This window comes from Vanellus vanellus, assembly GCF_965231255.1.
Source record: "Vanellus vanellus genome assembly, contig: HAP1_SCAFFOLD_2199, whole genome shotgun sequence".
Lineage (NCBI taxonomy): Eukaryota > Metazoa > Chordata > Aves > Charadriiformes > Charadriidae > Vanellus > Vanellus vanellus.
In genome coordinates this window covers 1-12,602 of record NW_028127862.1, presented here as the reverse complement: position 1 = coordinate 12,602, position 12,602 = coordinate 1, and the positions used below count along the sequence as shown (strand labels likewise).

General features: G+C 65.1%; 1 protein-coding gene across 1 annotated transcript; it reads left to right on the top strand.

Moving 5' to 3' along the window:
• Positions 1–577: 577 nt before the first annotated feature.
• Positions 578–12,502, top strand: LOC309684921 (liprin-alpha-3-like; the record flags this gene model as incomplete). Its single annotated transcript, XM_082500755.1, has 11 exons — positions 578–808; positions 2,082–2,183; positions 2,649–2,813; positions 3,833–3,907; positions 5,202–5,285; positions 6,417–6,617; positions 8,715–8,861; positions 9,842–9,976; positions 11,001–11,084; positions 11,415–11,546; positions 12,440–12,502. Coding segments are annotated over 11 exons (1,419 nt in total), but the record flags the coding sequence as incomplete, so codon positions are not given.
• Between the last annotated feature and the right edge of the window lie 100 nt (positions 12,503–12,602).

Here is a 12,602-nt window from a genome sequence, read left to right as displayed (position 1 = left end):
GCACAGGCAGGGCGCAGGCAGGAGGATGTAGGAGGTGATGCCCATCCCGTGCGGCAGGCAGGGTGCAGGCAGGGTGCAGGCAGGGTGCAGGCAGGGCACAGGCAGGAGGATGTAGGAGGTGATGCCCATCCCGTGCGGCAGGCAGGGTGCAGGCAGGGCACAGGCAGGAGGATGTAGGAGGTGATTTCCATCCCGTGCGGCAGGCAGGGCGCAGGCAGGATGGCAGAGGAGGTTCAGGACCTGCAGGCAGGAGGATGTAGGAGGTGATGCCCATCCCATGCGGCAGGCAGGGTGCAGGCAGGGTGCAGGCAGGAGGATGTAGGAGGTGATGCCCATCCCATGTGGCAGGCAGGGTGCAGGCAGGGCACAGGCAGGAGGTTCAGGACCTGAAGGCAGGAGGATGTAGGTGATGCCCATCCCATGCTGCAGGCAGGGTGCAGGCAGGGCGCAGGCAGGAAGATGTAGGAGGTGATGCCCATCCCGTGCGGCAGGCAGGGCGCAGGCAGGGCGCAGGCAGGACGACATCCCGGGTCCTGACGCCCTGCCCGCTCCTCCTGGCAGGCAGGGCGCCGGCAGGATGATGTGCGAGGTGCTGCCCACCATCAGCGAGGATGCCCGGCGGGGTTCGGGCTGCCCGGAGGAACCGGGACTGGAGCAGCTGATGGTGCAGATGCTGCGGGAGAGGGAACGGCTACTGGAGACGTTGCGCGACACCCAGGAGGGACTGGCCACCGCGCAGCTCCGCCTGCGCGACCTGGCCCACGAGAAGGACTCCCTCCAGCGCCAGCTCACCAGCGCCTTGCCCCAGGTGGGAGGGGCTTGGGAGGGCGGGGCTTGGGAGGGTGGGGCGTGAGGGGCGGGGCTTGGGTGGGGTTGGAGTGGGAGGGGGCAATAGGGAAGGGGTGGGGGGTTGGGAAGGGTTTAAGGGGATGTGGCAGCTGGGGAGGGGGCGTGGCTAGAGGGGGAGTGGCTTGGGAGGGGTGGGGCTTGGGTGGGGTTGGAGTGGGAGGGGGCAATAGGGAAGGGGTGGGGGGTTGGGAAGGGTTTAAGGGGATGTGGCAGCTGGGGAAGGGGCGTGGCTAGAGGGGGTGTGGCTTGGGAGGGGTGGGGCTTGGGTGGGGTTGGAGTGGGAGGGGGCAATAGGGAAGGGGTGGGCGGTTGGGAAGGGTTTAAGGGGATGTGGCAGCTGGGGAGGGGGCGTGGCTAGAAGGTGAGTGGCTATAGGGGCGTGGATGGGGGCGTGGCTTGGAAGGGTGGAGCTTGGGGGCGGGGCTTGGGTGGGGTTGGAGTGGGAGGGGGCAATAGGGAAGGGGTGGGCGGTTGGGAAGGGTTTAAGGGGACGTGGCAGCTGGGGAGGGGGCGTGGCTAGAGGGGGAGTGGCTTGGGGGCGGGGATTGAGGGGGTGGGATGGGCTTGGGAGGGCGGGGCTTGGGTGGGGTTGGAGTGGGAGGGGCAATAGGGAAGGGGTGGGGGGGTGGGAAGGGTTAAGGGGACGTGGCGGGGGCGTGGCTAGAGGGGGCGTGGCTTGAAGAGGGCGTGGTCTGAAGGGGCGGGGTTTGAGGGGGCCCTCCTCATGTCCCCCACATCCCCTCATCCTCCCCATGTCCCCGATGTCCCCATGTCCCCCCCGTGTCCCCCCATGTCCCCATGTCCCCCCATGTCCCCCCATGTCCCCCATGTCCCTCATGTCCCCCCATGTCCCCCCATGTCCCCCCATGTCCCCCATGTCCCCTGTGTCCCCGTGTCCCCCCATGTGTCCCCGTGTCCCCCCATGTCCCCCGTGTCCCCCCATGTCCCCCCATGTCCCCCCATGTCCCCCATGTCCCCGTGTCCCCCCATGTCCCCCCGTGTCCCCCCATGTCCCCATGTCCCCCCATGTCCCCCCATGTCCCCCCATGTCCCCGTGTCCCCCCATGTCCCCCCATGTCCCCCCATGTCCCCCATGTCCCCCATGTCCCCCCATGTCCCCCCATGTCCCCATGTCCCCCCATGTCCCCGTGTCCCCACATGTCCCCCCATGTCCCCCCATGTCCCCGTGTCCCCCCATGTCCCCGTGTCCCCCCATGTCCCCGTGTCCCCAGGAGTTCGCGGCGCTGACGAAGGAGCTCAACGTGTGCCGGGAGCAGCTGCTGGAGCGGGAGGAGGAGATCGCGGAGCTCAAGGCCGAGCGCAACAACACCCGGGTGAGGCCACCACCGCCCCGTGTCCCCGTGTCCCCACGGCCCCACCTCCCCTTGTCCCAGCTTCTGATGGAGAACCTCAAGTGCCTGGTGTCCCCCATGTCCCCATGTCCACAGCTTCTGATGGAGCACCTTGAGTGCCTGGTGTCCCCTTGTCCCCATGTCCCCATGTCCCCAGCTGCTGCTGGAGCACCTCAAGTACTTGATGTCCCCATGTCCCCATGTCCCCATGTCCCAGCTGCTGCTGGAGCACCTCGAGTGCCTGGTGTCCTCCATGTCCCTATGTCCCCATGTCCCAGCTTCTGATGGAGCACCTCAAGTACTTGATGTCCCCATGTCCCCATGTCCCCATGTCCCCAGCTGCTGCTGGAGCACCTCAAGTACTTGATGTCCCCCATGTCCCCATGTCCCCAGCTGCTGCTGGAGCACCTCAAGTGCTTGATGTCCCCCATGTCCCCATGTCCCCAGCTGCTGCTGGAACACCTCGAGTGCCTGGTGTCCCGCCACGAGCGCTCCCTGCGGATGACGGTGGTCAAGCGCCAGGCTCAGTCCCCCGCTGGCGTCTCCTCCGAGGTCGAGGTCCTCAAAGCCCTCAAGTCCCTCTTTGAACACCATAAGGCCCTCGATGAGAAGGTGGGTGCTGGTGAGGGGGGGGGGGGTCCTGGGGGGTCCTGGGGGGGGCTTCTAGAGGCTCCCAGGGTGATCTCAAGGGGGTCCTGAGGTGGTCTCAGGGGGGGGTTCTTGGGTGACATGGTGGGACTTTGTGGTACCTAAGGATGTTTCAGGGCTCCCAAGACAGGTCCTGGGGTGACCCATGGGGGTCCTGGTGGTCCCCAGGGAGGTCTCAGGGGGCTTTGTGGGGTGACATGGTGGGACCTGGGGGGGACGTGGTAGTCCCCAAGGGTGTCTCAGAGGCTTCCAGGTTGACACAGGTTTGGACATGGTGGTCCCCAAGGAGGTCTTAGGGGTCCCAGGGGGGTTCTGGGGTGACCTGGTGGGACCTGGTGGTCCCAGGGGGGACCTGGTTGTCCCCAAGGGTGTCTCAGGGGGGTTCTGGGGTGACCTGGTGGGACCTGGTGGTCCCAGGGGGACGTGGTTGTCCCCAAGGGTGTCTCAGAGGGGTTCTGGGGTGACCTGGTGGGACCTGGTTGTCCCCAAGGGTGTCTCAGGGGGGTTCTGGGGTGACATGGTGGGACCTGGTGGTCCCAGGGGGGACGTGGTTGTCCCCAAGGGTGTCTCAGGGGGGTTCTGGGGTGACCTGGTGGGACCTGGTTGTCCCCAAGGGTGTCTCAGGGGGGTTCTGGGGTGACCTGGTGGGACCCGGTGGTGCCCAAGGAGGTCTCTGGGGTCCCAGGGGGGTCTGGGATGACCCAGGGCATGCGGGTGGTCCCATGGGACTTGGGGGGGGGGGGGGGGAGGCTGGGGACACCAGGAGGCATTGGGGTGACCCAAGGGGGTCCTGGTGGGACTCAAGGGGACCTGGGGACAGTCCAGGGGGTCTGGAAGTTCCAAGGAGGTGATCTAGAGAGCTTGGTGGACCTCCAAGGGGTCCTTGGACAATCCCGGGGGGTTTGGGGGGACCCTGAAGGGGTCCTGGGGGCACCCATGGGTGCTGGGGTGGGGCGTGGGTCACCCCTCGTTGTCCCCATCAGGTTCGGGAGCGGCTGCGGGTGGCTCTGGAGCGGGTGGCCGTCCTGGAGGAGGAGCTGGAGGTCTCCAACCAGGAGGTGGGCGACGCTGTGGGGCAGGTGACACCATGGGGTGGGTGATGTTGGAGGGTGGGTGTCCCCACGATGTGGTGTCCCCACGATGTGGTGTCCCCATGGATGGGTGGGGTGTCCCCATGGGTGATTAACCCCATGAGGTGGTGTCCCCATGATGTGGTGTCCCCATGGATGGGGTGTCCCCATGACGTGGTGTCCCCATGACGTGGTGTCCCCATGACGTGGTGTCCCCATGGAGAGATGTCCCCATGGACGTGCTGTCCCCATGACATGGTGTCCCCATGGAGAGGTGTCCCCATGGACGTGATGTCCCCATGACATGGTGTCCCCATGACGTGGTGTCCCCACGACATGATGTCCCCACGACATGATGTCCCCACGACATGATGTCCCCATGACATGATGTCCTCACGACGTGGTGTCCCCACGACATGATGTCCCCACGACGTGATGTCCCCACGACGTGATGTCCCCACGACATTATGTCCCCATGAAGTGATGTCCCCATGGAGAGGTGTCCCCATGGACGTGGTGTCCCCATGACGTGGTGTCCCCATGGACGTGGTGTCCCCATGGACGTGGTGTCCCCATGGACGTGATGTCCCCATGACATGGTGTCCCTACGGACGTGGTGTCCCCATGGAGAGGTGTCCCCATGGAGAGGTGTCCCCATGGACGTGATGTCCCCATGACATGGTATCCCCATGACGTGGTGTCCCCATGACGTGGTGTCCCCATGACGTGGTGCCCCCATGACATGATGTCCCCATGACGTGGTGTCCCCATGACATGGTATCCCCATGGAGAGGTGTCCCCATGACATGGTATCCCCATGGACGTGATGTCCCCATGGACGTGATGTCCCCATGGACGTGATGTCCCCATGACGTGGTGTCCCCATGACATGGTGTCCCCATGACGTGATGTCCCCATGACGTGGTGTCCCCATGATGTGGTGTCCCCATGAAGAGGTGTCCCCATGGACGTGATGTCCCCATGACATGGTATCCCCATGGAGAGGTGTCCCCATGACGTGATGTCCCCATGACATGATGTCCCCATGACGTGGTGTCCCCATGACGTGGTATCCCCATGGAGAGGTGTCCCCATGGACGTGGTGCCCCCATGACGTGATGTCCCCATGGAGAGGTGTCCCCATGGAGAGGTGTCCCCACGACGTGATGTCCCCATGGGTGGTTGTCCCCACGCTGTGGTGTCCCCACGGATGGGATGTCCCCGTGTGTGTGTGTGGGGGGGTGATGTCCCTCCATCCCTACGTCCCTCTGTCCCTCCGCAGTCTCTGTCCCTGCGGGAGCAGCTCTCCCGGCGACGCTCCGGCCTGGAGGACGCGCCCAGTGACGGGGACACCCCGGTACGAGGGGTCAGAGGTCACAGGGTCTGGTGGGGGGGGGGTGTCAAGGGTCATTGGGGGGTCAGAGGTCATGGGGTCAGAGGTCATGCAGCACCGCATGTCCCTCTTTGGGTTAGAGCCAATGGGGGGGGGAGGGGGGGTCATGGCCGAGGGGGGTCACGGTCGGTGTTTGGGGGTCAGGGTAATGATTTGGGGTCAGGGTGTCAAGGGTCGGGGTCAAAGGTCAAGGGGTCAGAGGTCATGCCCCCCTACAAGGCGGGGGGGGGTGGATTTGGGGTTGGGGGGTGAGGTTTGGGGTCAAGGTCAGGGTTGGGGTCAGGAGGTCAAGGGTCAGGGGTCGGTTTGGGGGTCATAGGGTCAAGGGTCAGGGGTCATAGGTCAGGGTTGGGGTCATAGGGTTAAGGGTCAGAGGTCACCCCCCCACAAGACAGTGCCTATGGGGTGGGGGGAGTTGGGGTTGGGGTCAGGGGTCAGGTTTGGGGTCAGGGGTCAAGGGTCATGGGGTCAGAGGTCATTACGGGATCGTTGGGTCAAAGGTCATGGGTTAGAGGTCACCCCCCCCAAAGACAGTGCCTATGGGGTGGGGGGAGTCGGGTTTGGGGTCAAGGGTCAGAGGTCAGGTTTAGGGTGGGGGACAGGGGTCAGGATGGGGCCCTTGGGGTCAAAGGTCATGGGTCAGAGGTCACGCCCCCTTACAAGACAGTGCCTATGGGGTGGGGGGATTTGGGGTCGGGGTCAGTGGTCAGGTTTGGGGTCAAGGGGTCAGGGGTCAGAGGTCATGGTTGGGTCAGGATGGGGCCATGGGGTCAAAGGTCATGGGTCAGAGGTCACACCCCCTACAAGACAGTGCCTATGGGGTGGGGGGGATTTGGGGTCGGGGTCAGGGGTTGGGGTCAGGGGTCAAGGTTGGGGTCAGGGGTCACGATTGGGGTCAGGGGTCACAATTGGGTCAGGGGGTCAGAGTCGGGCTCAGGGGGTCAAAGGTCACAGGTAAGAGGTCATTCCCCTTATAAGACAGTGCCGGGGAAGGGGGTAGCGGGGTGGGGGGGGGGTCTGGGGTGGCGGGGCGAGGGGGTCAAAGGTCAGGGGTCAAAAGGTCAGAGGAGCCCCCCCCCCCCCCCCCCCTTCCCCCCCCCCCAGGGGACCCCCGAGGGCCGTCGTCGGGAGGCGGAACTGGAGGCGTCGCTGTGCCGGCAACGAGCCATGGCGGCCCAACAGCGGGAACGAGTGGCCGCACTGTGCCGGCAACTGGGACGGCTACAGGAGGAGGCGGCCGGAGCCCAGCGGGAACTGGCCCGAGCCCAGGAGGCCGGGGCCAAACTCCAGAGGGACCTCAAAGAGGTTTGGGGAGGGGGACGGACACGGACGGACGGACGACACACGGACATGGGGACATGGGGACAACCCCTCGGAATGGGGAAGGGAAGAGGGGGGAGGTGGTGCCAGGCTGGGGGAAGCCCGGGAAATTGGGGGGGAAGAAGGTCAAACTGGGAGGGAATAGGCTCAAACTGGGAGGGAGGAGGCTCAAATTGGGAGGGAGGAGGCTCAAACTGGGGGGAAACCCTCCAAACTGGGAGGGAGGAGGCTCAAACTGGGAGGGAGGAGCCCCAAACTGGGAGGGAGGAGCCCCAAACTGGGAGGGAGTAGTCTCAAACTGGGAGGGAGTAGCTCCAAATTGGGAGGGAGGAGCCTCAAACCGGGAGAGAGGAGACGCAAACTGGGAGGGAGGAGACGCAAACTGGGAGGGAGGAGACGCAAACTGGGAGGGAGGAGACCCAAACTGGGGAAAGCAGTCCCAAACTGGGGGAAACCCTCCAAACTGGGAGGAAGGAGACCCAAACTGGGGGGAAACCCTCCAAACTGGGAGGGAGGAGGCTCAAACTGGGAGGGAGGAGCCTTAAATTGGGGGAAGCAGTCCCAAATTGGGAGGGAGGAGGCCCTAACTGGGGGAAGCAGTCCCAAACTGGGAGGGAGGAGCCTCAAATTGGGAGGTAGGAGCCTCAAATTGGGGGAAGCAGTCCCAAACTGGGGGGAAACCCTCCAAACTGGGAGGGAGGAGCCCCAAATTGGGAGGGAGGAGCCCCAAACTGGGCGGAGGAGCCCCAAACTGGGGGGAACTTCTCCAAACTGGGAGGGAGCAGCCCCAGACTGGGAGCACCCCAACCCAGACAGGTCCCAGTGCTCCCCCTGTCCTCGGACTCATGGGGTCCCATCTCTCCCTGTCCCCATCCCATCTCCATCCCACCCCATCCCTGTCCCTGTCCCCATGCCATCTCCATCCCTATGATGTCCTTGTCCCCATCCCCATCCCATCCCCATCCCATCCCCATCCCATCCCATCCCCATCCCCATCCCATCCCCATCCCATCCCATCCCATCCCTGTCCCCATCCCATCCCATCCCATCCCCATCCCCATCCCATCCCCGTCCCCGTCCCCATCCCCGTCCCCATCCCCATCCCCATCCCCATCCCCATCCCGATCCCCATCCCCGTCCCCATCCCGTCCCCGTCCCCGTCCCCGTCCCCATCCCCATCCCATCCCCATCCCATCCCCATCCCCATCCCCATCCCCATCCCATCCCCATCCCCATCCCCATCCCCATCCCCATCCCCATCCCCATCCCCATCCCCATCCCATCCCCATCCCCATCCCCATCCCCATCCCGATCCCCATCCCCATCCCCATCCCCATCCCCATCCCGTCCCCGTCCCCGTCCCCGTCCCCATCCCCATCCCATCCCCATCCCATCCCCATCCCCATCCCCATCCCCATCCCCATCCCCATCCCCATCCCCATCCCATCCCCATCCCCATCCCCATCCCATCCCCATCCCATCCCATCCCCATCCCATCCCATCCCCATCCCATCCCCACCCCATCCCATCCCATCCCCATCCCATCCCCATCCCATCCCCATCCCCATCCCCATCCCCATCCCCATCCCCATCCCCATCCCATCCCCATCCCCATCCCCATCCCCATCCCATCCCATCCCCATCCCATCCCCATCCCATCCCCATCCCCATCCCCATCCCCATCCCCATCCCATCCCCATCCCATCCCCATCCCATCCCCATCCCATCCCCATCCCCATCCCCATCCCCATCCCCATCCCCATCCCATCCCCATCCCCATCCCATCCCATCCCCATCCCATCCCCATCCCATCCCCATCCCCATCCCCATCCCCATCCCCATCCCATCCCCATCCCATCCCCATCCCATCCCCATCCCATCCCCATCCCCATCCCCATCCCATCCCCATCCCATCCCCATCCCATCCCCATCCCATCCCCATCCCATCCCCATCCCATCCCATCCCATCCCATCCCATCCCATCCCATCCCATCCCTGTCCCCATCTCATCCCCCACGCTGTCCTTGGCCCCATCCACGTCCCCGTCCCCTCCCGGCGGATCCGGTGGGACGCTGGGGACAGGCGCTGGCGCAGCGGGAGGACATGGAGGAGCGCATCACCACCCTGGAGAAACGCTACCTGAGCGCTCAGCGCGAGGCCACCTCCCTCCACGACGCCAACGACCGCCTGGAGAACGAGCTGGCCAGCAAGGACTCGCTCTACCGCCAGGTAGGGGGGGGACATGTCCCCGGGGCCACCACCCTGGGCCACCCACCTTGGGACACCTACATTGAGGCCACCACCCTGGGATCACCAGCTTGGGGCCACCACCCTGGGAAGCCACCACCCTGGGGCCACCACCCTGGGCCACCCACCTCGGGCCACCTACATTGAGGCCACCACCCTGGGAAGCCACCACCCTGGGCCACCCACCTTGGGACACCTACATTGGGGCCACCATCCTGGGATCATCACCCTGGGATCACCAGCTTGGGGCCACCACCCTGGGGCGCCACCACCCTGGGCCACCCACCTTGGGACACCTACATTGAGGCCACCACCCTGGGAAGCCACCACCCTGGGCCACCCACCTTGGGACACCTACATTGGGGCCACCACCCTGGGATCATCACCCTGGGATCACCGCCTTGGGGCCACCACCCTGGGAAGCCACCACCCTGGGACCCCCACCTTGGGGCCACCACCCTGGGACACCCACCTTGGGACACCCACTCTAGGACATCTACCCTGGGAAGCCACCACCCTGGGAAGCCACCACCCTGGGGCCACCACCCTGGGACACCCACCTTGGGGTCACCACATCCCTGTCCCACAGAGCTCCATGGGGTGATGTCCCCATGTCCTACAGTGATGTCCCCGTGCCAAAGGGCTCCATGGGGTGATGTCCCCATGTCCCATGGTGACGTCCCTGTCCCAAAGAGCTCCATGGGGTGATATCCCCATGTCCCATGGTGGCGTCCCTGTCCCAAAGAGCTCCGTGGGGTGATGCCCCCATGACGATGGGCTTGATGGGACAGTGCTCCTCCATTGAGGAGCTCCAGTGGTTGATGTCCTCCAACCCCATGGCCACGTCCTCCAACCCCATAGCCACGTCCTCCACCCCATGGCCATATCCTCCACCCTGTGACGATGTCCTCCCCTCCGTGGTGACGTCCCCCTCCCCACGGCGCTCTCCCTGTCCCCCACAGAGCGAGGAGAAGGGCCGACAGCTTCAGGAATGGTTGGAGGACGCCAAGGCCAAGCTCCAGCAGACCCTGCAGAAAGCCGAGACCCTCCCCGAGATCGAAGCCCAGTTGGCTCAGAGGGTGGCGGCTCTCACCAAGGTGGGGACGGGGGGTCCAGGGGGGGTTCTTGGGGGGCTGGGGGGGGGGGTTATGGAGGGCTATGGGGCACTGCAGCTCACTGAGGTGGGTGGAGGATCCTGGGGGAGGGTTCTGAAGGGTTCTTGAGAGGTCCTGAGGTGGTCCTTGAAGGTCCTGGGGGTGTTCTGGGTGGTCCTGGGGGGGTCCAGAGGGGTTCTTGGGGGGCTGTGGGAGGGGTTATGGAGGGCTATGGGGCACTGCAGCTCACCGAAGTGGGTGGAGGATCTTGGGGGGGGGTTCTGAAGGGTTCTTGAGAGGTCCTGAGGTGGTCCTTGAAGGTTCTGGGGGGGGTTCTGGGTGGTCCTGGGAGGTATAGAGGAGCTATCCAACCCCATGTCCTCATGGGTCCCCATCTCCTCATTCGTCCCCATGTCCCTGTTGGTCCCGATGTCCATGTCCACCACATCCACCCCCATGTCCCTGTTGGTCTCCACATCCCTCTTGGTCCCCATGTCCCTCTTGGTCCCCATGTCCTCGTCCATCCCCATGTCCCCGTGGGTCTCCATCCATCCCCATGTCCCTCTTGGTCCCCATGTCCCTCTTGGTCCCCATGTCCCTCTTGGTCCCCATGTCCTCGTCCATCCCCATATCCCCATGTCCCTCTTGGTCTCCATGTCCCCGTCCATCCCCATGTCCCTCTTGGTCCCCATATCCCCATGTCCCTCTTGGTCCCCATGTCCCTCTTGGTCCCCATATCCCCATGTCCCTCTTGGTCCCCATGTCCCTCTTGGTCCCCATGTCCCCGTCCATCCCCATGTCCCTCTTGGTCCCCATATCCCCATGTCCCTCTTGGTCCCCATATCCCCATGTCCCTCTTGGTCCCCATGTCCCTCTTGGTCTCCATGTCCCCGTTGGTCTCCATGTCCCCGTTGGTCCCCATGTCCCCGTTGGTCCCCATGTCCCCGTCCATCCCCATGTCCCCATGGGTCCCCATCCATCCCCATGTCCCCGTGTCCCCCCCGTGTCCCCCCTCCCACGTCCCCAGGCCGAGGAGCGCCACGGGAACTTTGAGGAGCGCCTACGGCAGCTGGAGGCCCAACTGCAGGAGAAGAACCAGGAGCTCCAACGGGTGAGGGATGGGACCCCCCAACTGGGAGATGTATGGGGCAGTATGCACTGGGGGGGGGAGGGGGGGATGACCCCCACCCATACTGGGGGTTTCCGGTGGGCTACCCAGGGGGCCAGTAGCCCCCAGTCATGGGGGGGGTGGTGGTGGTCATGGTGGGGGTGGTGGATATTTTGGGGTGCAGAAGGGAGGAGCTCATGGAAGGGGGGGGGTGGGGGGTGAAAGGGGGTCTTGCTGGGGGTGGGGGTGGGTGTCAGTGGGGCCCCCTCTGATGTTGGGGACACCCCCCCCCTCCACCACCCCCCCCCCCCCCCAAAAAAAAAAAAAAAAAAGGCTCGTCAACGGGAGAAGATGAATGACGAACACAACAAGCGGCTGTCGGAGACGGTGGACCGACTCCTCTGCGAATCCAACGAGCGGCTCCAGCTCCACCTCAAGGAGAGGATGGGGGCTCTGGAGGAGAAGGTGTGGGGGGAGGGGGGTCTGGGGGGATCCTGGGGGGGTCCTGAGAGGGTCTGGAATGGTCCTGGAGAAGGTTGGGGGGTTTGGGGGGGTCTGGGGGGTCCCTGGGGGGTCCTGAGAGGTGTGGAATGGTCCTGGAGGAGAAGGTGGGGGGGTCTGGGGGGTCCAGGGGGGGTCTGGGGGGTCCTGAGAGGTCTGGAATGGTCCTGGAGGAGAAGGTTGGGGGTCTGGGGGGGTGGGGGGTCTGGGGGTCCTGGGGTTCGAGAGGTCTGGAATGGTCCTGGAGGAGAAGGTTGGGGGGTCCTGGGGGTCCTGGGGGTCCTGAGAGGTCTGAAACAGTCCTGGAGGAGAAGGTGGGGAGTCCTCGGGGGGTCCAGGGGGGTCCTGAGAGGTCTGGAATGGTCCTGGAGGAGAAGGTGGGGGGTTCTGGGGGGGTTTGGGGGGGTCTGGGTGTCCTGGGGGGTCCTGAGAGGTCTGGAATGGTCCTGGAGGAGAAGTTGGGGGTCCTGGGGGGGTTGGGGGGTCTGGGGGGTCCTGGGGGTCCTGAGAGGTCTGGAATGGTCCTGGAGGAGAAGGTGGGGGGGTCTGGGGGGTTTGGGGGGTCTGGGGGGTCCTGGGGGGTCCTGAGAGGTCTGGAATGGTCCTGGAGGAGAAGTTGGGGGGTTCTGGGGGGGTTTGGGGGGGTCTGGGGGGTCCTGAGGGGGTCCTGAGAGGTCTGGAACGATCCTGGAGAAGAAGTGGGGGGGGTCGGGGGGGGTGTGGAGGGGGTCCTGGAGAATACTGGGGGAGTCCTGGGAGTCTGGGGGGGGGGGGGGGAGGGGTACCTGGATTATTCTGGGGGTCGTCCCCCCCCCGCCCCCCCCAACTGCCCCCCCGCCCCCCCCCGCCCCCCCCAGAATTCGCTGAGTGAAGAAATCGCCAACATGAAGAAGCTGCAGGACGAGCTGCTGCTCAACAAGGTTTGGGGGGGGGGGGGAGGAGGCTATTCCGGGGGGGGGAGGGGATCGAGGGGGGGGTCCCCAACACTGACAGACCCCCCCCCCCCCAAAAATTGCCCCC